Here is a 25,113-nt window from a genome sequence, read left to right on the forward strand (position 1 = left end):
CCAGGGGACCTCCAAAGAGCATCAGACTGTTTTAAAAATACTTTATTCTTTAGAAAATACAGCGTTCAGTACAGTGTGCTCTGCTCCCCGCAGCTTCAACCCCCCCCACACTGCCCGCTCCCACTCCACCGAGGCCAAGGCAACATGGGCACAGCCTCCGGGGCAGCAAGAAAGCAGAGGGCAGGTTTCACCGACCCCGTTTCCATCTTCCCGGGGAGGCAGGCGGCTCTTGAGCCCTCACTGGTACCCAGCAGCAAGGCGCTCTCCCCCACCAAACCCCCAGTGACGCCTAATCCGCAGGGCCAAGCTCGGCCCTCGGAGCTGGTGACATTCCCGGGGGGCAGGAGGCACGCGGGGGCTGCCACGCTTCCCCACACAAGGATTTAGGGTAGCCCCTGTGATTTTTAAGACATGGGGCTGCCCCAGACCAGAGCAGGCAACAAACCAGGGGGTGACAGTGGGGGCTGAAGCACATGGGGAGGAACCGGGGCTCGGGTCCTCCCCCCCCAGCTCCCATCCTAAACAGCAATGGGACTGAGTCAGGGCTGTAACAGCTCCCTCCGAGGGGAAAAGCCTTATTGGGGGGTTCAAAAAGGGGATGCAAACATCACCCAAAGGCAGAATGACCTTTCTCCAGGGCCAGGGGACCTCCTGCCGGCTGGCTCCTCTCAGGGACAAACTCCTGCCAGCAAAGCCCACCCTGCAGGGAGGGGTCCTGCCCGCACCCTGAGGGGGTGCAGGATCGCTCCAGGCCTGGGGCAGAGGGGCCGTGCACACCGAGAGCGGGACAGGGGAGCAAAATCTGGGGGCTGGGGGAGCAGGGAAAGAAGCATTTTCTCTTTTCAAACAGGAATCCCCAACACCATCCCCTTCCCTTTGCATAGAGCAGCCTGCAGGCGAGTGCGTCCTTCAGTCACCCAGGGGACACCAAGAGCAGTGCTGTGACCCCGGGGGGGACAGGAGCAAGGCTGGGGGACACGACCCTCCTGCTCCCATCCTCCTCCGGCAGCGCCGGGGCTTGCACAAGGATGCAGGGAAAAGAAACACCAACAACCCTGAACCCTCCCCATCGCTCTGCCCCCAGGTGCAACAAGCCATCCTGATGTTTAAAAAAAGGAATGAAATAGGAAAAAGAAGAGGGGGGGAAAAAAAAATAGGCTGAGATGCAGGGAAAGATCCCCAGGTCAGCGGAGAGGAAGCCAGGAAGCGCCGCGGGGATGCTGTCCGTTCACCGCCCGGTCCCGCGGGATCTAACTGTCCTCGCCGTTCTCTCCCGGCCCCTTGATCAGCCGCTTCTGTCCCCGTTTGCCCACGGGCCCCTTGGGCTTGGCGAAGGCCTGCTTGAAGGCATGCTGCTTGGGGTGCACCTCCTCGTAGAGGAACTCCGCCGTCAGCTCAGCTCCATCATCGATCTCGATCTGCGTCCGGGAGCGGCAAGCGGGGGTTAGCAGCTCCCTGGGGTCTTGACACCCACCTTTGGGGCACCCAACTCCCCCCTGAGCCCACCGGCGGGGCTGGACCACGGCTGCAGCACAGTCCCTTGCAGATGCCCAGCACATGTCTCTGCTCCATCACCTCCAGGTGGGCTCGGACTTACCTTCTTGGCTATCTCCAGGCAAAACTCCTGCTCCACGGTGTCCAGCAACCGGCTCTTGCAGCTGGAGTAGAGCATGCGCTCCTTGATGCTGCATTTGTACCCAGGCATAGAGTAGATAAAGACTGCGAGAAGAGAGCAGGGCTTGTGGCACTGCCCGGGCTGGTGGCCAGGGAGCACCAGCCAGCCACATCCCACCCTGGTCATGGCTTTTCTAGCCCCAAGAGTCACAGTCTACTCAGTGATGGGTGAGCCATCCCATCCATCACCCCTCCCCAAATCTCTCCGGGTACACCTGCAACACAATGGCCACCAAACCACCCGCACAAATCCTCTGCGGCAGCACCCAGAGCGCCCTGCACCGCGCATGGCAGCTTATTTTGGCACCAAAGGGCTTGCCAGCACCCACCACGGGAGGACGGCAAGTGGGAACAGACTCGAGGTCCCCTCCCGCACCATCCCTATCCCCATCCCCGCTTGCTCCGCATGCAAGCGATGCTCCAAGGAGAGTGGGGACCAGTGTGGGCTCTAGCCAGCCATTGCCAGTGCCGGGGCACTCACCAACAGACTCCAGATAGTCTCCCTCGTGCGAGTGCTTGTACAGGAAGAAATGGTAGCGAGCCGAGTCCTGGGGGATCCTCTTGGGCAGGTCAGCGATCTCTGTGGGGCTCGTGTGCACCAGGTCGATGGTCTCCCGCTCCAGGTCCAGCTTCTGATGGACAGAGGGGATGGGGGAGCGGACAGGAGTGAGAGGCGGCAGCAAGAGGCAGGGGGAGCGGGGTGCGGGGGAGCTGCACGAGGGACCCACCAGCTGGATGTAGTTGATTTTCTTCTGCTTGAGCGCCTGGATGGCTTGCTGAGCATCCAGCTGCAGGGGGAAGGCCAGGCCCTGCAGGGTCTGGTGCTTGCTCTCCACACTGATCTCCGTCTTCACCTGGGGATGGAGACCATACTGAGCGTCAGGGCAGAGACCGGCAAAGGGTGGGGAAGGGAGAGAAAGGAAAACCGGCCAGTGCCGCGGCAAAAGGCTTCTCATCCAAGGAGCCACCTGACACCTGGGTCAGGGGGACCGCAGCATTAAACCACCGAGAAGTCAGTCAGGCTCAGGGCAGCGATGCCTGTCACCGTAGCACCACGCCAGGAGGTCACCTGGCCCCCGTCCTGCACCCCTGCTCCCCCGGCTTCCCTCTCAGCAAAGACCATCTCAAAACCAGTGTTTCCCAGCGAGACCCTGGCAGGGGTGCTGTGACCACCGTCTGCCTCCGACCATCTCCCACTGCAACCCACGGGAGATGGGGGGAGCCCTGAAATCACAGCATTCAGACGCACGGGTGCCCGCCGGTGGGGAGGGCAAGCCCCTCCTCAGGGGGTTTAACTGCAGCAGACAGGCAGCCCCTCTGACGCTGGAGCTGGGGAACTGGAGATCCACAGCTTGGAAACATCCCAGCCGCTGTCTTCCCCGCAACCCCTGCAAGGCAGAGGCTGCTGCCCACACCCCAAGCAAACTCCCTACTCCAGGAGACTGAACCCCACTTTGAAGAGGGAAGAGAGGTTGTGGGGACATCACATCACCCTGGGGGCCTCCATCCTGCGCGGAGCCGCAACTGGGGTGTCCCTGACCGGGACCGGAGGGTGCTGTGAGCTGGCAGCAGGGAAGGGGGGGTAGGACGCAGCAGGCACGGCATACCTCCTTGGGACCGGGGTACTCTACCAGCGATGGGCAGCAGCAACAGCCCCCCACCATCTGCCACAGAATACAGGGAGACAGCGTCACCCCGATGGCAGAGGAGCCCATCCCACCTCCAGACCTGCCCCTCCCCACCCCTCCCGGGACCCCTGGATAAAGAGTCCGGCAACGCTAACCCAGGTGCTCCGCAGCGAGCATGGGTCCCTTTCCTTTGGGATCAGTTTGGAGGATTTTGGATAAAGACAATCCAGCCTTTTTTTTTTTTTTTCCTCTTTTTTCTTCTTTTCCCTCCCCCTGATAGAGAAAAGGAAGAAAAATCAAGGCATGCCAAGGGAAATGCAGGAGTTTTGAGCTCACATCTCAAAAACCAGCTCGGCAGTGCCAAAGCAGATCTCGTTACAAGGCTGCCCTCCTTTACAGCAGCCCCATGTGGTACCCACACCCCGGGGACGTGATGGACCCGGGTGCCCAGAGCAGAGCATGCAGAAGAACACCGCCAGGAGAAGGAAAACCAGGCATCAAGCGGGCAGAGCAGCCTACCATCTCGGTGCTCGAGTCCTGGGAACAGGAATCCTGCGAGCGTGGGGAGAGGAGACACACCGTCAACAGCACCCCGCGTGGGGACAGAAGGGGAGGCCTCGTGTGAAACGAGAAGGGAAGTGGGACACATGGACATGCCGGGAGGACGGAGGCATACCATCTCTCTGCTGGAGGCCAGGGAAGGCAGGTCCTGGCAGCACGGGCAGGGAGAGTGGCATAAAACAACACGGGAGACATCAGCACCAGGGAGGAGCAGGAGGAAGAGCCTCGGCCCCGAGCGCTGGCAGCCCCACAGGCGACGTCTCCGCCAACGTCCCCGCACAGAGCCCGTCCTTGCCCCATCTCCTGCCATCTCCCCAGCCAGGGTCGCCCCAACCCAGGGTCTGGAGGAGTTCCAGCAGTTGCAGCAATAGATTTTGGGCTATCCCGCACCAAACAGCGTATACTAAAGGCTTTGGGGGAAAAAGATGCCCAAGCCTCTAGCCATGCCAAGCATCCTGGAGGACGAACAGGGTGTGAACGTGCAGCTCTAGGGAAATAATTGCTCAAGGGTCGTCCAGTGCTGGGTGGGCAAAAGGTCTGGCTGACCTCCAAGCTCTGCTGTCCCCGGGGTGCCATGGCACCAGCAAGGGCCCGAGGGCAAGTGCGCAGGGGTTCAGAGGATGCGCACAAGCTCACCTGGTCCTACCCTGTGAAGAGGTGTGGCGTGAGGACATTACCGCTGCCAACACCTCCAGATCCTCATCTTTCTCCCCTGTAAATGCAAGGAGGCTGGGAGGGTTATAGCCGGACCAGAGAGAGCTAAAGCTGCGGCACAAAGCACGCTGAAGTCCAAAACTCTCAAGAGGTGGAAAGTTGTCCTAGCAGTGTCAACTCCCCCATATACTTCTGTATTTTCTACTCCTTCCCTTTTCAAAAACATTAAAAACTGGCTCACTGGAACACTCCCCAGGGCACAGCCCGGGAGCCGATCATGGGACAGCGGAGCATGTGCCACATACCATTCCCCAGTCCCGGCCTCGCCAGCAGCAGGCTTGGGGGGGTGTGTGGGGTGTGTGTATTTTATCTCCTTTTCTTTAGGGTAGGTTTTTTTCCCCCTCTTTCCTCATTGCTGGCATGGTGCTGACCTCAGCTAACGAGTATTTCTCTGTCTTATGATGAAACCTTCATGAGGGGTGGTTCTGGCAAAGCCTCTGCTCTACCCACCCACCAACACTGTATGGCAGCCACAAATGGCACCTCCTTACACGCTGCAATGGCACAGCGATTTTTATTTCCTCTTAATCCTTCTGCTTCATCCCCCAGCTCCAAAGCTGCCTTCCTCTCCCCCGCGGCCCCATGATGTGATACGCCTGGCTCCCCTCCGTGTTTCTGAGCCTGTGATGCTTCTAGAAAGAATTCCTACTCATGGGTGTTAAGGTAGCTCAATCCCAAATTCAAAGCCATTTCTTAGCCCACGGTCTGCTGACAACTTCCAGCTCAGTAAAGCTGGCGATGCATTTTCCAGCTATTTAAAATATATAAGTATGAAGCAAATGGCAAATTTTTGCGAGCTCCCACCCAGCTATCAAGAAGGAGAGTAGCTCACAACATCACCTCTACCCATGCAATCCTGAAACCACAGGGAAAGCCTGGCTCATACAGCCTAAAACCTGCTTTACCAAAGGCTGGGCAGCCTGCTGGGGGACATGCAAACCTGAGTCCTTCCTATCTCGGTGTAAAAGGCTGCTGTGCCGGCCCTGAAGCCGCTGCCATGCAGCCATCGCCTCCCCGCTCCTGCTTTGCTGCTGCCCTTCCCCTCCTACCCCTTCTCCGCACTCGTCTGGTGGTTGCAGAGGATCCCAGGGAGCTTCTGCCAGCCCAGAAACGCAGCCACCTTTGGGGTGAAGACTGCAAACGAGGTCGGGATGTCGGAGGGTCATACATCAACAGCATTGGAGAAGAGAGCTGCACCACCAGCAGCAGCTCCAGGCAAGGGGCACAGCAAAGCACTTGCAAGCTGGTGTTTTTTAAAGAAACAATGTCCCTTGCGTCACTGCCAAAATCCTAACGGATTGGTTGAACCCAAGGGGATGTGCAGGGTCCTGAACTGCTAGCGGGGGCATGGGCAGACATGCAGAAGTGCTGAGGTCAGGGCTTGCTCCGGGGCTGCTTCCCAGGTTGCTGCCGGCCCTGACTGCTCGCTCCCATGCACTAGATCTGCTCCCCAAAATGACGCTGCAACATGCACACGTGTTCAAGGACCCCGCAGCCTGTGCACAATGTGCACGCACGTGCAAGGACCCTGTATGCCTGCAGGCAACGCGCAAGGCTGGAGGCATTGCTGCACTGAGCAGGGTGCTGCTGCAAGTTGAGAGCTGCTCCCATACAGCTCCTCTCGGTGAAAGCCCTCTGCTTTGCAAGGCTGAAGAAACTCGCTCGAAGCCGCATTTACTGTAGAGTCGTGAGTTTTCCCCACCCTGAGGAGGTAAGCGTGGCACCGAGCACTGGAGCCGTAGCTCCCACCACCTCCTGCTCCGTGCCCCGGGCCGAGCGGAGGCAGCCCCCGCACCAACTCGGAGACCCTTCAGCACACCCAGCGCTTGGCCGCTTCCCATCTTTAAATTCACAGACAAAAACATATCAATTTTCCTCTCTTTCTAAATGCTGGTGACCACTCCCCGTGGCCTGGGCCGACACAGGGGACAGCGCACCTTTAAAATAACCAAACGGCAGCAGCACCTTCACCCAGGTGCCACGTCTCGCAAAGGTGAGGGTGGGAAGTAGAGCACAGCAGACCAACTGGAAAACAAGTACCATGAGCACCACGTACCTGGGCACTTTACCCTGCAAGACACAGCCTGAAAAAAACCCCCAAAACTACTTAATCTTGCAGCACTGGCCAGCCAAGGCGATGGCACAGACACCCGAAGGTGCCAAACAAGCCACAGAGCCACCGTGAGCATCCATCTCTCTCTTCTGCAAGCATGGACATCACCTTGGATCCTCCTGCACAAATGCTGCTCAGCTCCTCCAGGCTGGGAGCTGGGATAACCACGCCGAGACCCATGCAGTGGAGACTACCCCTTGGTGGCATCTCCCTCAACTCTGCCGCCCCGAGACCTGCTCTGGCGAGTGGAAACCTCCTGCCTCCATCTTTGCCATTAATTAACGCCATCAGGCTGACTGGCTTCACATCTCCCAGGCATGTCCTGACCCATCCATGAGCCGCACAGCCCCAGCACAGGCGGAAGAGAGAGGGATGCTCCTCTAGGGAGGAAGGCTTTCCACGGCATCCAAGTGAAGTCCGTGTCCCATTCCCCCCCCCATCCCCCAAAAAATACCGCTTCCAGGTGGTCTTTCCACCCGGCGAGCCGATCCCCTTCCCTTCCTCAGTGTTCCACAGCACCACGGAGGCTGGCACGAGTGCTGCGAAATGTTGGTGGGGAGACGATGGCATTACAGCTTTGTCTGCCTCCAACACTACCCCAGGCTACTTCCACATCTTTTTCCAGCACAGAAGCCCCCAAATTTAGGCTAAGACGTCTATTTCCTGGGACAGCATCCCTCCTATTTACAGCAGAAGAGTATGAGGAAGAGTACAGGGGAAGAGTATGGGGAAGGACGCTGCTGCAGCCCAAAGATAAGCCTGAATTCTTCCTGCCTCCCCCGTGAATTGAGACTCAGCTCTGGCTTTTGCCCCAATACCTAGAGGTTAGAGACTGCTGCCTGCTTTCAGCCTCAAACCTTCTTCTGACTGCCAATTACAGCAAGTGAAACGGAGCCCTCGGTTCATGTCCTAGCGAGGGGGGGTGGTGTGTCTGTAAATTCCTCTTTGTGCCACCAATTTGAATGTGAGGATGCTCGGTCGACCTCAGCAAGGGCAGGAATGGGTTAAACTGCAGATGCACGAGAGCGCGCAGTAAAAGTGAGCCATCCCTTTTAGCTGGATGCTCGCTCCCACACCTCCGGCAGCAAACACATCCCTGCATCCTGCATCCCTGCGTACCCCGAGGGTCTTGGGCTCCTTCTCCCCGGGCCGTGGACACCCACCTCGTTGATGCGGATCTGCTGGAGCTCCTGCTCGGCTGCGGTCAGCGGGGCCGGGGCGGAGCAGGAGGACACATGCTTTTGGTAACCGCTCAGGGACACGTCCTCCTGCAGACAGAGGGACAGGGGAATCATCAGGGGGTGGTTATCGCTGCAGGGCTGGATGCACCCCCAGCCTTGAGGCTGCGTCTGAGCAACTCAGCAGGTCTAGGAGTCTCTCCTTACCAGGAGGACCAACCTGAGCCGTGCTCTTAGATGCCTCCGTGCAAATACCACACTCGATTTTAAACAGTGCCCACAACCGCCCGTGCCCGTTCAGACCACCCTGCCCCTCCCCGGAGACCCGTGGCTCCGGCAGCGTGGCTCCTCTGGCTGGTTAACAGAGCCTGTGAGCCCAAAAGTGAGATGGGAAGACAGAGACCACGGCCCGTGAGCAGCAGAGAGGGGCACCGGTGCAGGAGGGGATGCCGGGGATGCTTCCCGGCTCCCATCGGCACCAGAAGCCCCGGAGGGGGCTGATGCCCGGGAGGCCCTCGCTGTGCAGCTCCCTCTGTGAAAAGCCCATGGAAGAGAAGGAGAAACCTCCTAGAAGGAGAAACCTCCTGCCAAGCGCTGCCGGGGAAGCCCAGCCGGATGACCCCTGCGCGGCAGCCGCTCTCGCCGCTGGAGTGACACTGCCACCGCCTGGCACTTCTTTTCCTGCTCAGAATAAAGCTCCGGATCTCCTCGGAGCCTTCCTCCCACCTCTTCCACGGTCTCCACCACAGACTGACCACAGCCGCGTGGGCACAAGAAAGCAGCGGCAGCCCCCCAGCAGACTAAAGCAGCGTGGGGACAAACCTCCATGCCGTCCCCCCACCAAGTGCCAGCATCCCATGTCCCGCCCAGCTTCAGCGCCAAGCCCAGGGTAGGCTCCCGAAGCTCAGGGTTGAACCCAAGAGGCTGCCCAGGACCCACCACCGTACCTTCACCGTTCCAAACATCTCGTCCTTTATGTGCCCTCCCCCAAACTCCTTCTTCACCGTCGCTCTGGTGGCAGCGTACAACATCTTCAGCCGGACCTGCGCAAGGAGGGAGGTGGCAAGCGTGGTCAGAGAGGGGACCCTGCCTGGCGGGACCAGGGAGGTCCCACAAGAGGTGCCCGATGCTCACGGCCACCATCCCACCACCAGCTCCGCAAACCTCAGCCCTCCCTGGAAGCAACCACCTCGTTTCTAGCCCAGGCTGATTTCCAACCACAGCATCTCCGGGTAGGGAGCAGCCAGGAAAACCCATCAGCGCTATTTCCAGGACTGCCCGTGCACGGCACGGCCTTGCCAAGCCCTGCCTGCAGTCAGCAGGTTTATTCTGTGCTTTGCTTTCCCATCGCTGAGCTCCAGCACATCATTTCTCGCCCACATCTGGGTAAGAGGAGGCGCAAATACCGCCGGAGTCACCTAAGAGCGACTTTTGCCTTTTGGCACTTCTTTTGCATCGTTCTGCAAAACACAGGGAAGAGCCTTGGCAAGAGCTCCTTGGTGCGCTCTTTTGCAATAAGACCCTCCACAGTTTATTGAGAGATATAGATAAAAGTATCTATTATTATGATTTATTATTATATATATGCACATGTATATGCACATACACACATGTACACACATTAAAATTACATATTATATAGATTATATTATTTTATTATAATGGTGTGTATGTGTATGTATACACGTGTGTATATATAATAATATATATTTGCTAGATATATCTCAAACTGCAGAGGGTCTTTTTTATATACGAGTGTTATAATATATAAAATAATATATAACAACAACAACATATATATGACAAGTGCACATATTAACATGGCAGTAAATCTATATAGCATATAGATTATATAAAATATACAACAAATATAGAGAGAGGTATATATGTGTGCATGTGTATATATATATATAAAAAAAAAATCTTGGTCCCACTGAAAGCCCGTTGTGCTCAATGAGATGGCATTTTCCAAGCCGTACCGCTGAAATCCTCCAGACTACCATCCCATGCCACCAGCCCTTTTGCACCCACTCTCCGACACCGTCTCCGACCCCACAAGCCAGCCCAGCAGGTGTCAATGCTGGCCCGGCCGCACGCGGCTCCAATGGAACCGGCCTGCCCAGCCCTTTGTAAGGCTGATTTTGGAGCTGGGCCCGGAGGTGGGCCAGCAGCCACTCTGCGGCAGCCCTCATGCGGAGCAGGGCCAGGCTGGACGCACGGCCAGGCGAGTCGGTGCCAGCGCCAGCTCCTCCCAGCAATGCTTTTGGCCGGAGCTGTGGTGGGACATCTCCAGTCCATACCACTCCCCCCTCTACATCCCAGTCCCTCCACCTCCTCACGCAGCGCTGCAAAGAGGACAGAGACACAATCCCAGTCCATCTTACTGTGCCTTAAAAAATTCCCCCATCCCCAAAGCGGTCTCCACTTCTTAACCCGGGCACGGTGATGCAGGGTGTGAACGCTCCTCCTCAGCCCCAGCGCAAAGTCAACTTGGCCAGCATCTCCTTCGCCCTCCACCTCCACCTCCCAGAGCGTGTCCGTGTCCCCAGGCTGGGGTGCCACGGTCCAGTGCGGTGCTCACCGGGGAGCTGTCAGGGGACCAGGAGATGAAGAGCCACTCGTAGCCCTGGGCATTCTGGCTGTCCAGGCGGTACAGCACGTAGCACGGCTGCTGCTCGTCCAGCAAGGGCAGCACAAAGGCATCGTAGTCGGCATCCCAGCGCCGGGACAGCTCTTTGTGGGCTCCCAGCACAAGCTGTTCTGGAAGGAGAAGATGGAAAAGGTGGTGTTAGATGAAGGCAAGGCTCACCTTGCAGGACCATGTGGCGGCTCATCTAAGGGCTCGCCGCAGCTCCAGCACCAACAATGATGCCATCCTGCAGAAAAACAAATTACGATCTCAAGCCACGTGCAGGAGTGTAAACCCCCAGGGGTGACCCCCCAGGAGATGCCATCAGGGCTGCGGCTGCTGTGGAGGAGCTGGTTTCCTGCCAGCATCCCACTGCCTCCTGTCAACCATCTCCTCTCCCCTCCCGTGCTCCTCACCGCCGAGGCCTCCTCTCTGGTGACTATCCTTCCGCTCTCCCTCCAGCCGTGTAGTCCCCAACTATCCCTCCTTGCTCACAGGGGAACGTGAGACCTCCTCCATCCCACCTGGACAAGCTCTAGGTGCACTAGAATAACTCACCAGGTACATGAGGAACCACCTAGATTTGGGGTGCTGAGAAAAATAAAGGTCCCATCGCAAAAGCCAGGATGATGAGCCAAAGCTGCTCTCATCGGATTCCCCATAACCTCAGAGGGGTCAAAATCAGAGCTGATACCTGAAGCCCCTATCTGCGGGGACAAGAGCTGTCCCAGAGACCCCAGCCTGGGGTGGGACCATGCTGCCAGGAGAGCCCCAGCCTCTGGAAGCGACCTACCTATTTCACTTGAGACGCTACCACGCGTGTATCTGGAGGGTATTTTTTTAGCTGTTACACAAGCGGTGGTGGGGCTGGGAGCCCCGCGAGCCGGGCAGCGCTCAGCTGGGATTTAAACGCTGGTGCAGGCATCCTATGAACATGAAAACCCCCACTGTGAGGGTCAAACCAAGCTTTGGGATGGCTGGATGGAAAAGCGATGGCACCGGAGATGATCAGCGTAGGTTGCTGGAAAACAGCCTGTATTTTTATTCCATTTTTAGATGCAGAAAGGTCTGGGGGGAGATGTCAGGACTCAGAACAAGATGTAGGAAAATCCGGAGGTGCCAAAGCAAAATGAGTTGGGGCCTTAGACAGTTGGCACTTGAGGGGATGCTCAGCCTGGCGCGTGCCCTGCCTGGACCCCTGCCCACAGTCCTGCTGCCCATTGGGAGCCAGGGAGCCCCTTGGCTGGGGCACAGCCCTCTCCCTCCCAACCCATCCAGCTCAGCAGCTCTGAATCCCACGGCAGGAAAGCTTTTAAGGAAAACAGTTGAGGAATAAAGTGTTTGGGATGAATTACACTCACCCCCACTTTCCATGTGAGCAGGGAATCCCCCCGTGTACAGCAGCGTAGTCCTTCCCTGCCCAACGCCACCCTGCCACGGCATCTGCCATCGCACGCTGAACCCATAATTATTTGCGCACGAGGGGCACATGCTACCAGTACAGTAACAAGGACAGCGGAGAAAAAGGTGCTGAAAATACTTTACCTTCAGCAAAACTACCTGTTTTGGGAAAGAGAAGCATAAAAACCTCAATGTACCCCTAAAATAAACATAAAGCCCTGCAAATAGATTTCTGTATCGCAAAGACCTGGGATCCCAAAGAGACTGCAAGGAATTTAACCCAGCCAAACCCACTGGCAGCTTGTGAGTGTCTCCATCTGCCAAACATCCCAACACTTCACGCACGAGGCAATCGGTGCCAGGTCACTCCAGGCTATACCCGGGCTGTGCCCAAGCCAGAGCCCCGCCGTGCTGCCACGAGCCAGCAGCCTCCAGCTTTCCCCTGGGCTGGAGGAGCCACTTGTTCCCCTGCCTCCCACTGGGCTCTTCGCAGTTCAGCTCAACACATTCAGGGCCAAATTTTCCTCCCCGGGAAGCATCGAGAAAGGGAAACCCGGAGCAGCCGCCCTTCAGCAAAGCATCACCGTCAGCGCTGGCTATTTCAGGATCTATTTCTGCAGGGTGCTGCTGCTGGAAAAAGCGCAGCTGGGAGCGTTTCTGGCCCTCGAGGTGCCCCCAGCACTCAGCTCCAAAATGCCCGTACAAGGCAGCCCTGCCTGCAGCTCTGGCAGGTGCCACGGGGAGACAGTGCAGGAGCCGTGAGTCTGCAAAGCTCAGTGCACAACATCGCTTACGTGCAAAGAAACGCACCCAACAGGGAAACCCACAAAGCCAACCTTGTCCAGAAACCCACTGACAGAGAGGAGTAGAGCATCATCTAAAAGCACGTTGGACCACAAGCTGCTCTCATACCAGAAAACCGTTGCTGAGCCTTGGTGAGCAACCTGCTCCCCCTCACTCCTCCTCCATCCAACCTTGGCTTCTCCCAGCAGGCTCCCAAAGGCAACATCAGCTCAAAGAGATCCCAAAGGGTTGCTCAGCCATAGCTGCTGTCCTGGGGATGTCCAGACAAAGGCTCCTTGCACCGTCTTCCTCTCCTTCCGCCCGCCACTGCCTGCTCCAACATGCCCCAAGACTAATGCCCTGTAGGGCAGAAGGTCCTCTGCAAGCCATCGAGCAGAGCTAGAGGCTCCTCTTCCACGTCCCCTGTGCAGGCAGGGCATCTGGCATGTCCTCCCCAGCTGGCTCAGGACACATCCCTTCCAGGGTCAGCGTGCTTGAGTCCGTCTGCCCAGCTGTGACATCTGTCTGGCCACTCATTACTGCCCAAAGGTCCTTCTCTGGTGGGTAGCAGCAGGCTGATGCCCTCTGTGTTACAGAAAAGAGTGGTGGCCCAGAGGGACCGAGCACCTTGTCCCAAGTCAGGCAGAAGGGCAGACAGGAGGTCCCAGAGCCAGGCTGGTGGGACCAGCACCACCTTCTCCCCAGCAGACCAAGCCCTTCAGTGCAGAGATGCTCCTGGCTCTCCTTCCACCTGCCTCCCCACGGGAGCCTCAGGCTCTGCTGCATCTCACAGAGCTGCCCATGACTGGTCCAGGCCAGGGGAAAGGAGCCGGCAGGGTGGGAGAGCTGGACTGGGAAGCACAAAGCACTGCTGAGCGAGGCTGGTCCATGACGCAGCTGCTGCTGCCAACATCAGTCAGATAAATATATCCGATTCAGCCCGAGTGGAGATGGTGGGACGTGGTTTCCATTGATGGTAAAGAGTCTCCCTTGCTGGTGTCACTGGCCACAACCCAAAGCCAGCAGCACAAGCCCTAGCACCCTAAGTCCAGGCTTAGGAGCACCCATGACTTATCCTAACGCAAACCTGACTCTCACTTTTTAAAAGAAAAAGGAGCCGAGAGAGCAACATCGTTGTCAAAGATGCTCTGAAGAAACAATGCAGATGTCACATCCCAACACACAAGGACCTCGTCGAGGACAAAGCCAGCACCGACAAACCTTACAGTGGCCCTGCTGATGTGTCCCACGTGTTACAAGCCACGCTGCTTTTCCAAATGGGGCTTCACAGCCCCTCCGAAGGCCAGCATGGGCTCCTTACGACCACGTCCACCCTGGCATTTGCAGCGTGGTCCTGGTGGCTCACCCAAGGGAGGTGGTGATGGCAGCTTGGCAGGGCATTAATGTCCCCGCTGCCGTGAGAAACAACTCATTCATATGCAATTGTATGAGGCCGAGGCGATGGAAAACTTACACCAGGGAGGCTCCCCGCTGGGATGCTAAATCAGTGCTTTGCTCTGCTTGCTTGTTTGATAGAGGTAGAGGCCACCCAAAGGCACCTTTCCATGGGGCAAACATGGGCAGGTTGGCGCCAGCCTGCAAACCGGGCTAGGAGCAGGAGCACAGGAGCAGGGGCTGGGACAGGATGGGTTTCGGAGTGTAGCATCCCTCGTGGGATGCAGCTGGGGCCCCATGCTGAGCCTCGCACCAAGGAGCACCCCCCTGCCCAAAGCACCTCCTTGCCTGCCATGGGATGCCACCTCCAAGGAGGAAGGTGCTGCGCGCTGCCCCCAACCACAGCCCCACAGCACCGGCAGCAGCTTCTCACAGGGCTCCCGTAATAAAATTTGACACAGTGGCAGCAAGAGCCCCCCAGAGCCCAGCAGCGATCCCGGACACCAGCGTCATTCCATGGGCAAAGTCGCTACTCCTCCCCGGAGCCACCCCGGTGCTCCAATAGCTGCTCACCAGCACAACCAAATTTTGGGCTTGTATTTCAGCTCCGGGCTGCCACATGCCAGGGAATCCCAGAAAGATTTTACTTGGGGTTTCCAAAAACATGAGCTGGCACCACAGCGGCAAAGAGGAAAGGAGGAGAGGCAAAACAGAGAACCGACATGGCGTAAACCAAAGCACTTAAAAATGGGACTTACCGTCCTCGATGACGACCTTGATGAGCCGAACTGAACCGTTTCGGGCTTTGGCAAAAAAGTCCCTTAATTCCGTGGTGGCTGAAAGAACCAGAAACATCGTGATCAGATTTAGTAGTCAAAGCAGGCACTGGGCTGCTCGGCGACCACCCAGGGAGGGGAGCAACTTGGCAGGACAGAAATTTAAAAATTAAAAAAAGTAAAATCTCTGGTGCCAAAAAAATGATAATAAAAATAATAATACAAAACACAAACAGCTGGGAGCAAACTGCTGCGTCTCCCCGAGGCGTCAGCGTTAAATAGCAGCTGGGAGTGCATGTGATCCAGCAAACTTGATACTTGGCCTGGGTGAACATAATCACCCAAATTTAGACGATGGCTTGGCCAGTGCAGGCAGGGAGAGCTCAAGTGACAAGTTTATTCGCTTTACAGAGCGGCAGGCTTTGCATATGGGGGGTGGCTGGAAGATGTCCCAACAGGCTGTGACGTCCTGGACTCGTGACACGCTGTGGGGATGCTACTCCTGAGGCAGCCGGGGACCAGCACGGCTCCAAACTGGAGGCACTGGTTTGAAGCTGAGTCCCTGGGGAAGGGAAAGTCCCTGGGGTTTTGCTCCAGAGCCGGCGGGGCTTTGGTTGCAGAAGGCTTTTGGGAAGTGTTTTGGGGAGCCACCTTCCTCCTCATCCCCCCTCCCCAAGCACCAGGCACTGCCAGCTGGTCTTCAGCATCCTACCAGGAGGCAACAGCGGGCAGCAGATGCTGAAGGGGCAGTCTGTAGCCAGCGTCAGAGACTTGATCTGCCCACCCCAAAAGCATCACTGGTGCAGAGCTCCCCATCCCACCTGGGATATGCTACGTGCAAAGGCAACGCCCAAGAGATGCAGCTTGGAGGGGCCGAGCCCCCCGACAAGGAGCATCTCCCAGCCGAGGGAGTGCCCAGCATCTCTCAGCCCAGCTCCCCCTGAAAGCCCCTTCGATTACGCGCCCAAGCCCTTTCCTGGATGCGGCCACGCAGCCAAGGGGGTCCTGTGAGTTCAAAGCCGCAGGCAGCTCTGCACTTGTTAGAAATACTAAAGAAACCGGTGTTGCAATGATTAGAGCCCCGGGCAGACGCCCCTCTTAGTCCACACCAGGATCCACGCTCGGAGTTGCCATCAGCAACCCTCCACTCCCAGTGCTTTGCCACACCGCCTCCCCGTTACCGATCACTCTGCCGGAGCAGCCCACGGCAGGAAGGAGCCCTGCTTTGGTCCCTGGAGCATCCATGGCCGAGGCACTTTGCAAAGAAAGCCATCGCTAGGTCAGCTAGAAAGGTGCAGCGGCTGGAGAAGCCATTCCCTGCCGGCAGGGACCGTGTCCATTCCGCCTCAGTCCCACTGGCAGCGGGTACCACCCCTCAGCACAGCCCCCCAGCATCGCTGCGGGAGGACGTTAGCCATCACTCACCCAAAGGACACACAGGGCCACCGACTCTGTCACACACTGGTGCCCTCTGTCCCCTGGAGGCAGACCCGGGCTGGGGCACTGCCCGCAGCTCCCCCAGCCCCGAGGGAGAAGGAGCGGGCATGGATTTGTCCCCACGCACAAACGCTGACGATGCAGGCAGAGAGGTGGACAGGGATGTCCCGGGGAGCTCCCCGGGGAACTCCTGCTTGTCCCCCCCAAGCGATACGTCTGAGATGCATCTGCTCCACCAGCTCAAAGCCTGCCCTGATCAGAGGTCCGGATGGTTTCTCCTCCCACGAAGAGAAGAGGCACAGATGAGGAAGAGCTCACAGGCCGGTATCCTGCAAACAGCGGCGCTCCCATGCAAACCCAGAGATGCCACCCCAGCAGGACCCCACGGGCGTGCAGACACCCCAGCAAAGGCACATCAGTCCCTAATGGCATTTTAGGGGGGACACACAGAAGGTTTGCTGGGGTAATCCCACCACAAGCAAACCGTCCTTCTCCCTCCATCAGCATCGAGGCATGTGTTCCCAGCGCAGACCTTCACCCTCTCCCAGTGCTGGCTGGGAGCTCAGCCTGCTCCCGCTGTTCCCATCCAAGGCTGCTCCGATATTTTTAGCCCCTTTCTCTGTTGAGAGTGGCTCTTTCCTTTTGGCAGCATCTGTGGTTATTGCAAACACACGAGGAGGAAGAGGAGGAGAAAGAGAGACATTTATACACCCAGGAAACCTCAGGCAGGAGACAAAAGCTCCTGATAAGCATTAAGCTTCACCAAATCCTATTGCACCGCCAAAATAGGAGAAAATTACATTGGTCTTGGATGTGGATGTTTCTATAGCATCAACTTTGGGGGAAAAAGAGGAAAGCTCTGCAGCACTAATGAGCTTGCAAATCCCTCCAGCCTGACCCCATCCTTCCCAGAGGCCAAGGACGCACAGGGGTCTGGAAAACCAGGAGTCTGGGCAAATGCAACCCCCCAACCCACCTGGAAATGCTAGGAGTGCCCAAAAGTACTGGATCAACAGCTGGGATGATTGACAGTTGAGTGATTGACAAGTGACGGCCAAGCGCTGGGACCTGTGTAGATACAGAGGGGTTTAAGGGGATGGGGAGAAGCACAGATGCTGCCAGAGGAGCTGAGCGCATGATGGGAAATACCACAAAGTCTGCCAAGGAAGGAGATGCTTTCCAGAGGAGACAGTGGCAGAGCTTTCAAAAAACACAGAGCGGGCTTCCAAGCTTTAATTCTGCTGAAATAATAAAAAATAATAATAAAAAAGCAATTTTCCTTTAAATGAAAAAATCACTGGGGTGTCTTTGACATCCCCTTCTGTCTCTCACGAAGCAGTGCCAAGAGCCAACGAGGAGGGAGAGGAATAAGCTAGCGAAGGTTTTCAGCACGAGCTCAGCAACTGCTTCATTACAGCATGATTACGACTTAATTGGCACAGCAGACTTGATGAGATGGCTCGCATGCCTGAAATATTAATATTAAAGTCCAAAGCCAGCTCTGGAAGAAAGGCAAGGAGGAGACCTTACCCTGGAGATGGAAGCAAGCGGTACCTCCGCCCGGAGGCCTCTCCATGCTGGGAAGTCTCCAGGGCCCAACTCAAGGGCTGAAAAACCCACATGTGGGGAAACCACAAAAATCAGCTTATTCTTCTGGTTCGTCTCCTTCTGCATTTGACAACGAGGCAAGGTGGGAAAGAAGATGCTGGGCACACATCAGCACGGCCAATGCATAGGGCCAGCTTGTGACCATCCTCGTGTCTGGATGGGGAAGGGAGGAGCGACAGGGCAGAGGACTGGAGGGGGACCCACGCGTCCAACTCGCTCTTTAGACATGGGTTCCTGGAAAATCCTGGAACAAATAATCCACAAACAAACCCAAGGTGGGCTACAGCCAGCAGGGATCTACCAAGACCAAGTTGCATGAGATCAACCTAGCTTCCTCCAGCAGAGCCACAGACCTGTGGGCTTCAAGGGTCTCAGCTCAGCTTTAAGTGTCTCCAAGTGTTGGAAGCCAGCTTGGGAAACACAGTGGTGGTGAACCCCTACAGCACCAGCACAAAACTGCACGGATAGCTCACTCCGGGAGGTATCAGAGGTTGAATTGAGCAAGGTCTCCTGGGGACCTGTGGTGGGTCCAGGTTTAGTCCATATTTCCATGAACACTTCTGGCAACTGCAACAGTGCTTTCTGCAGCTGTGAGGTGGGAAGCTAGAGGAGATGCAAGCGCACGCTGGAGAAGAATTCACCGTTCTCTCAGGAGACTGGAGAAACGGGCTGGAAAAAAAAGAAATAGGATGAAACTCAATAGGAAGCAAAGCACCGTAACTAGGAGAAGGACCAGCTACACTGATGCAGGGCAGCATCCAGCAGCTCCAGAGAAGAGAGGTGGGTTGCAAGCCAAGTTCAGGTTAATCGCTTCATGTCGTTGCAGGCAAAGTCATTCGTGAAGGCACGCACAAGGGCATGACCATGTTATTTGGTGCTGCAGGCTGCAGGCACAGCACGAACAGCATGTCCAGGCTCAGCATTGTGCAAGGAGCAAGGCACAGGACGGATGGCACCTATGCCAGAAGGCGCAGCATGCAGGAGCAACCAAAGGAATGGGGCTGGTCGGCCCAGAGGAGAGAAGAAAAACGATGAACAACTTGTACTGGCTTTCTGGCCAGAAACATCAGGTCCCACCTTGGCATTTGGGAAATCTCATAATGAGGGTGATCAAACCCCGGGAAGGACACCGTGCCTCCATCCCTGCCCCGAAAAACCGCCAGAAACCCTCCTGGGATGCTGCTGCTTTGAGGCAGGGTGAGCTCGGTGGCATCTTGAGGAACCTTCTGGCCTTTCTACAAGGCAGCCCTGCCATCGACCCTCCTGGCAGACACGGCAGGCACAAGCACCCATGCCTCCTCAGCCACCCTCCCATGACAGCCCAAAAATCGCCTCCAGCCACCGAGTCGTGCAGCACCTCCCTCTCCCGCCTGTTCGCAGGCTGCAGATGAGTTGTCCCCTATTCGTGAGCCACCTGCATTTAGCAGCCTGCTAACTGTGTGTCCCAGGTCCCCTCGCACCACAAAACCTCCCCGCCCAGCGGCACCTGTCACCCACTTGGGACGGAGGGCTGAGCGGAGCCGGCCGTCGGCACCCGGGCACCCAGGCTGGGCAGCTCGTGGCACAGCAGGGAGGTTACGATATGGTGGCCCTGTGGTGGCCTTCAGGTGGCCCTGACCATGCAGGCAAGCTGCCAGAGGAGAAGAGGAGCTCGCGGTAGGAAGGCACGGAGGTGCCTCCCCTCTTGGCAGCACTGAGCAGGCACAGACCAAAGCCTGAAGACCCCACGCCTTGGGGACCAGCAGGGCAGCCAGATCCTTGCATCTACTCAGTGGGTGTGCTGTTTGCAGCCAGAGCAAGCGGCTGCCCTGCCCCAGAATGCGGCCGTTTGGATCGGTCCCTGGGACATTTCAGTGCCGGGCTCAAAGCATCACACTTCTCCAAAAACGCTGGCGAGATGGTGCTTGCGGGTACCACCCTGCCACAAAAGCTGTCCCCAGATCCGAGCCTTTTTTTGATGTTTACAGCCCCAGTTAGCTTATCTGAGCAGAGCCAGGCTGTAAGGAGGCTGGAGGGAGACAGAGGCACCACGCCGTGATGACAGCCGTCGCCATGGCAACGGGCCGGTCTCTCCCTGGGGATGCCAGGGTGCCGGCAGAGCCGCCCACGCAACCCCCGGGGAAGCACCACAGGGATGGGGACGGAGGTGACAGCCGTGCCACCACCCCTGCACCCTTCCCTCCTCCATCCTCTCGCTCGCTTCTTGGGGGAGCAACAGGTTTTTGCTTACTCAACCCTTCCCAATCCCCCCCAACTCGATGGCAGCTCCCAGATCAATAATACATGCTCCCTGAAACAGATGCCTCTCTCAATACACCAAGTCACCTCGCCCTCCCAACGGGAAACCCTAGCCTCCGGCCATCAATCTTTCATTCCCTGGACATAATTTTCAAGTCGATGCAACTTCAAGTGGCTGCTTCCCTTTCACCATCCAAGGCACAGCGTGCCTGGGATGCAACAGGGAAACTCAGCCAAAAATCCAGCCGCTAACCTGGGCAAAACTTGTCCAAGCTCCAGGGATGCTTGGCCTGACAGTAGTCGAGATGCTGATGGATAAAAGACGGGTTACACCTGCAGCACCCACACCTTCCCTCCACAGGCAGCTCTGCCCGACTCCTGCCAGGGCATCCAGGCAAGGGCACAACTGCAACAGGCACAAAACAGCTGTTGCTGCTGCTAAAATTCCTCCTTTTCAGTCTATCCCAGTGTAACTCCGTCATGCAGCGCCTGCTCAACCCACTCGCTGCAGAACGCTTTTCTGCTGACAGACTTGGCTGGCCAGTTTAAGCCCTAAGAGGATTTTATTTCTCACCATGGAAAGAAAAATATGTGTCCTTGCAGGGAATCTTTTCTCAGGGAAAAAGCTACAGATGTCAGAAGAAAATAGAAAGAAGGGGAAAAAAAAATCTGAGCAAGAGAGGACATAACCAAAGCTTTTCTCCCAGTTTACTGTGAGGCTGGGCCGTATCCTGCAGGATTTCACATGGATGACTCCTGGTCCATATTGCAAATCCCACCTGGAGACTTTCAGCCTGACGCCAGCCGCTTGCTTCTCAGCACCCAATTTTCCACTTGCGTGCCTGGGACCCGTCTTTTCTCTGCTCTGGCACCTCAGATTGGAGTTAGTCAGCCCTTCCCTCGCTCCGGGGTGGGCAGTGCCCACCATGCAGGCAGCATCGGTCGGATCCAGTCAGCAACACAGCATCCCAGAGCCAAGCATGCACAGTCCTACTCTGCCTGCAGAAGTTGCTGGTTGCTGTTCCTCTTCTCTGCCCAGTAAAGCCACCACTGGGAGCACTGGTTTGGGCATCAAGGGGAACAGGGACGCCAGGACAGACGCTGGCAGTGATCTCATTGCATTTAGAGCCTCTTGACAAATGTTTTCCAGGGGATTTCCTCTACCCTGTGACTTTAGGTGCTTAACTTCAAGGGGTTTGACATCTCAGGCTATTTGCCTGGTCCTCCATCCACGTTGTGGCTCTTGTCATCCTGGCATGCCACTGGCTGGGACATGGGCCATCACCCCAAGCGAGGTGTCAACCTCCGAGTTGGGTGCTGGCCCCAGAAAAGAGCTCACAAGCAGGAACCAGCTCCTCAAAACCATCCTTGCAGCAGCCCGGTGCCCTCTGTCCCCCATGGACACCAGGGGCTGTGGACCAGCCATCCCTTCTCCTCCTCCACTGATGGCCCAGTGTGATGCATCCCCAGTTAGGGGGTTACCCCTGGCATCTCAGCCATGAAGCCACCCCCGAATTCATGTGGCTAGGTGCCTCGGGAGACAGCACTGCCTCCCAGCACGGCAGGAGGAGAGGGGCCGAGGAAGTGGTGGATGGGGAGAGAAGCTCCTTCTTTCTTCTCCAGCTTTCTTCTTGCTGAAGAGCCAGGAAGCCATCTGCTTTTGAAGGAGACCTTTGCAGACCCAGCAGCTCCCAGGTCCCCCCTTTCTGCTCCTTTCTTCCCAATCTGACATCATTCCTGCCTGCATACATCACGGTTATGCTTCTCCTGAAGCAAACGGCCATTCCTACCAGACACTTTCCCAATGCAAGATCCAGACCTGGGGCAAAGCAGAGGCTCAGCCGTGGACAGGAGCGAAGGTCCTTCCCCATCCCCACGCCTTGCCACCTCCCCCAGCAAGAGCAGGCACCAACCTCTGGTTTTTTTGGTTGAAGAAACAACGTGCATTTGATTTCTTTACTTTCTAGATGAAAAAAAAATCCCGTTTAAGAGACTTTTTCTCCCTACGCAGAGGTCACAAAAGAGCACCCAGAGGCAACTGGGTGACATCCCATCAGCATCAAAGCCCTGGTTCAGCAGCATCTTCCTAAGGCATGGTGGCCAGGCCTGGCTTTTAAACTCAAACAGTGAATGCTGTCCTCATCTAATGCCACTCAGGGCAGAACAAGGACTGGAAAAATACTTGGCAAATCCCCCAGCTGCAGTTAAAAAGCAGGTTTCCAGCCCCAAGAAGCCCACAGCAACCCTCAATACTTCCAACCACCTCCCCAGCCCAGCAGTCTCCATGGCAGCCCGGTTTTCTTGCCAGCACCTTCAAGGGAGCTGCCACAGATACCTATAAAAAAAAATAATTAGCCTCTTGCCTCTGCGTGAAAGGCTCAGCCCTGATAAAACACCCCCAACCTGTGGCTCTGCACCCCCGAGCGAGCACCACCATCACTCCCCTCCCAGGGAGCACCCGCTTCTCCCCAAAAGCCGGGATGACTTAGTACTCGGTAGCATCACAGCAGGGGGGTGCTCCAGGGGCTGCCCCATCACCGCATCACCCTGCTCTCACGCTGATCTACCACAGCAGCAACCAAAATCTCTCGCCAGCTTGCCTGCAACCTCCCCTAAGCCGGCCAGCGGGTGCAATCGTAATTCCCCTGGGAGCAGACGCCTTCCTGCAAAGGGGGAGAAATGGGAATGAAAAAACACAAAGCAATGCACACACACAAAAATAACAAGGCTCCAGAAACCAGGAAGATGCAGAAAATCCCTCCTCCTCAGCAAACAACAGACCTCAGCGTCTCAGCAGCGGGATTGCTGTTCCTCATCCAATACCAAATCTGCCATCTGCCAAGCAAAGGAATTAATTTGATCACTGTGCCTGGATGGGGAGGAACAAAAGACCCCAAAAGTCCCCCCAGGTGGTTCCCTTAAAGCCCGGAGTGCCCCGGTTCAGCATCACAGGTGTTCGAGTGGCAAATTTGCATTCAGAGAGGAAACAGCCGCTTCCCGGAAGAGGGACCGCGCAGCAGGGGATGGAGGAGCAGACCCAGAGAAGCCACCCAGAGATGTCCAAGATGCTGGGAGAGCAAGACCACCCAATGCAAGTTATTTTTCGTAACCATGGGGAGGTTTTTACACCACCCACAGCTTGGGGACCTGCTGCCTGGGCAGAGCTGTTGGGTCTATCTCCACCCTGCACCAGCCGCAGCTCCTCAGGGGAAGTCCGAGTCCCTTCCCCTTTCCAGCAGAGCGCTGCTGACGGAGCACGTTACGTCCTACAGGCAACGACAACTTGCAGCGACTCTCAGTGCTGGTCCCGGCAGGGTTTGCCAAACAGTGGGCAACTCTCGGAGAGCAGCTCAACAGCTTTGCCAAGCCAGAGCATCCCCCCGGCAGCCGTGGGGTGCCAGGAAGGATGGCATCAACGGTGTAGGAGCGGACGGGCACGGCAGCAAGCAACAGGCAGCAGCCTCTTGGGGCACAGGCAGCGCAGCAGGCCTTGCCTGCACCAAACCCCACAGAGAGCTCTGCAGAGCAGGGCCAGCACATCAAGAGTTCAGGTGGGCGCTGGGGTCCATCCCACTGATTTTTTTAAATTAAATTATTATTATTTTTTTACAGTAGAGGGAACATTCACCCAGAGCCTGGACTTCAGTGTCTCAGCTTAAACTAGAAGCAATGAAACTGAACTCAGACGTCGTCAGCTACCAGCACTCCCAGGCAAAGCAGGAAAAACATCTAAGCACCATCGCTAGCCGCTTCTCAACTACAGCTCCTCCAGGAGCACCTGAAAGGGAAGGATGCTCTCGACCGTGCACTCAAGCAACAAGGATGCTCGTGCCACAAAAGAACAGCAGCCGCTAATTCGACACCCTTGCGCAAAGGTGCTGGCCATGAGGAAGGGAGCTGCGAGGCCAACGTCCCAGCTCCTCTCCCAGGGCACGCAGCGGTGCTGGATTCGCACCCGACTGGTGCGGAGCAGGGCTTCAGGGGCGGCTGCTCTCACATCCCTGCTTGCATATTGATTCAGTTACATAAATTATGCAGCACCTCTACTCCCGATTAATACTGTTAATTGAGTTGGCTGGTGGGGAGCAGGAGGGAAATACCGTGAGGACACAGTCATGCACCAAACACACCCAAAAATGCAAAAGCCGTTGTCTCAGGGTGCTGGCCAGGTCCTGTAGGGAGCGAGCGGAGAAAGCGGGGAGCTTCCCCCCAGGTACAACGGCAACGGTCAGGCAGGAACTTATTCAGGCTCTCCGCAACCCCCCTGGGAGGAGGCGCAGCGCTGGGGCCGAGCGTCACGGCAGGAGGGGGGATCTGGCCGGGGCTGATGTGGGGCTGCGGAGAAGCAGATCTGCGTGGATCACGGTGCTGCCGCAGCAGAAGGCGTCTCCACGAGCGGTGTCACGGCAGTTTATTGAGCATCAGCCCAGACAAAGGATGCAGGAGAGCCCCGCACCGGCAGCATCCCCGGAGCCAGACCCGCTCCTTCGCCTCCTAAGAGCCCCCAGATGCTCTGAGCCTGGCTCAGCGCCCCCTCCCCCCGGCTACTCGCAGGAAAACCTGCCAGCTCCTTCGGGAAGCGTCATCTTATCGCTCTCATCATCGCTACCGCGGCACCGACGCCGCCCGGCAGCCAGCCGCGGCGGGGCCGGGGGACGCTCAGGGCGCGTCCCCGCTGGGTGCCTCCCGAGGGGGGGTGCAGAGGAGCAGCCCGGGGGGTGGGGGGGGGTGGGGGGTCCGACCTCCGCCGAGCCCAGCACGGCAGCGGGGGCTGCGGGCACCCCGCGGGAAGGGACCAGCGGCTCGGCGGGCGCCGCTTACCGTGGATGCCGGTCTGGTGAGTCATGGCTCCGCTCCGCTCCGGCTCCGGCTCCGCCGCGTCCCGGGCAGGAAACGGCTCCGCGGGCAGCACCACCCGCTTCCGGAGCCCGGAGCCGCCGCCCGCCCCGCCCCGCCCCGCCCCGCCCCGGGGAGGAGC

The 25,113-nt window shown here is 57.2% G+C and overlaps 1 protein-coding gene across 2 annotated transcripts; it reads right to left on the reverse strand.

Annotated features, from left to right (window-relative positions):
* Positions 1-26: 26 nt before the first annotated feature.
* On the reverse strand, positions 27-25,071 carry TWF2 (twinfilin actin binding protein 2). Of its 2 annotated transcripts, XM_072875963.1 has the most exons (10): positions 17,820-17,926; positions 17,266-17,357; positions 14,835-14,912; positions 10,450-10,628; positions 8,816-8,911; positions 7,854-7,958; positions 2,403-2,528; positions 2,156-2,306; positions 1,598-1,719; positions 27-1,418 (listed from the first exon to the last, which is right to left on the reverse strand). In XM_072875963.1, the coding sequence occupies exons 1-10, from the start codon at positions 17,909-17,911 to the stop codon at positions 1,251-1,253; spliced, it is 1,209 nt and encodes a 402-aa protein (XP_072732064.1). In that variant the 5' UTR covers positions 17,912-17,926; the 3' UTR covers positions 27-1,250. The 2 variants fall into 2 exon arrangements, with proteins under 2 accessions (XP_072732064.1, XP_072732065.1); XM_072875964.1 differs by lacking the exons at positions 17,266-17,357; positions 17,820-17,926 and adding an exon at positions 24,957-25,071.
* Between the last annotated feature and the right edge of the window lie 42 nt (positions 25,072-25,113).

This window comes from Ciconia boyciana, chromosome 11 (genome assembly GCF_034638445.1).
Source record: "Ciconia boyciana chromosome 11, ASM3463844v1, whole genome shotgun sequence".
NCBI lineage: Eukaryota > Metazoa > Chordata > Aves > Ciconiiformes > Ciconiidae > Ciconia > Ciconia boyciana.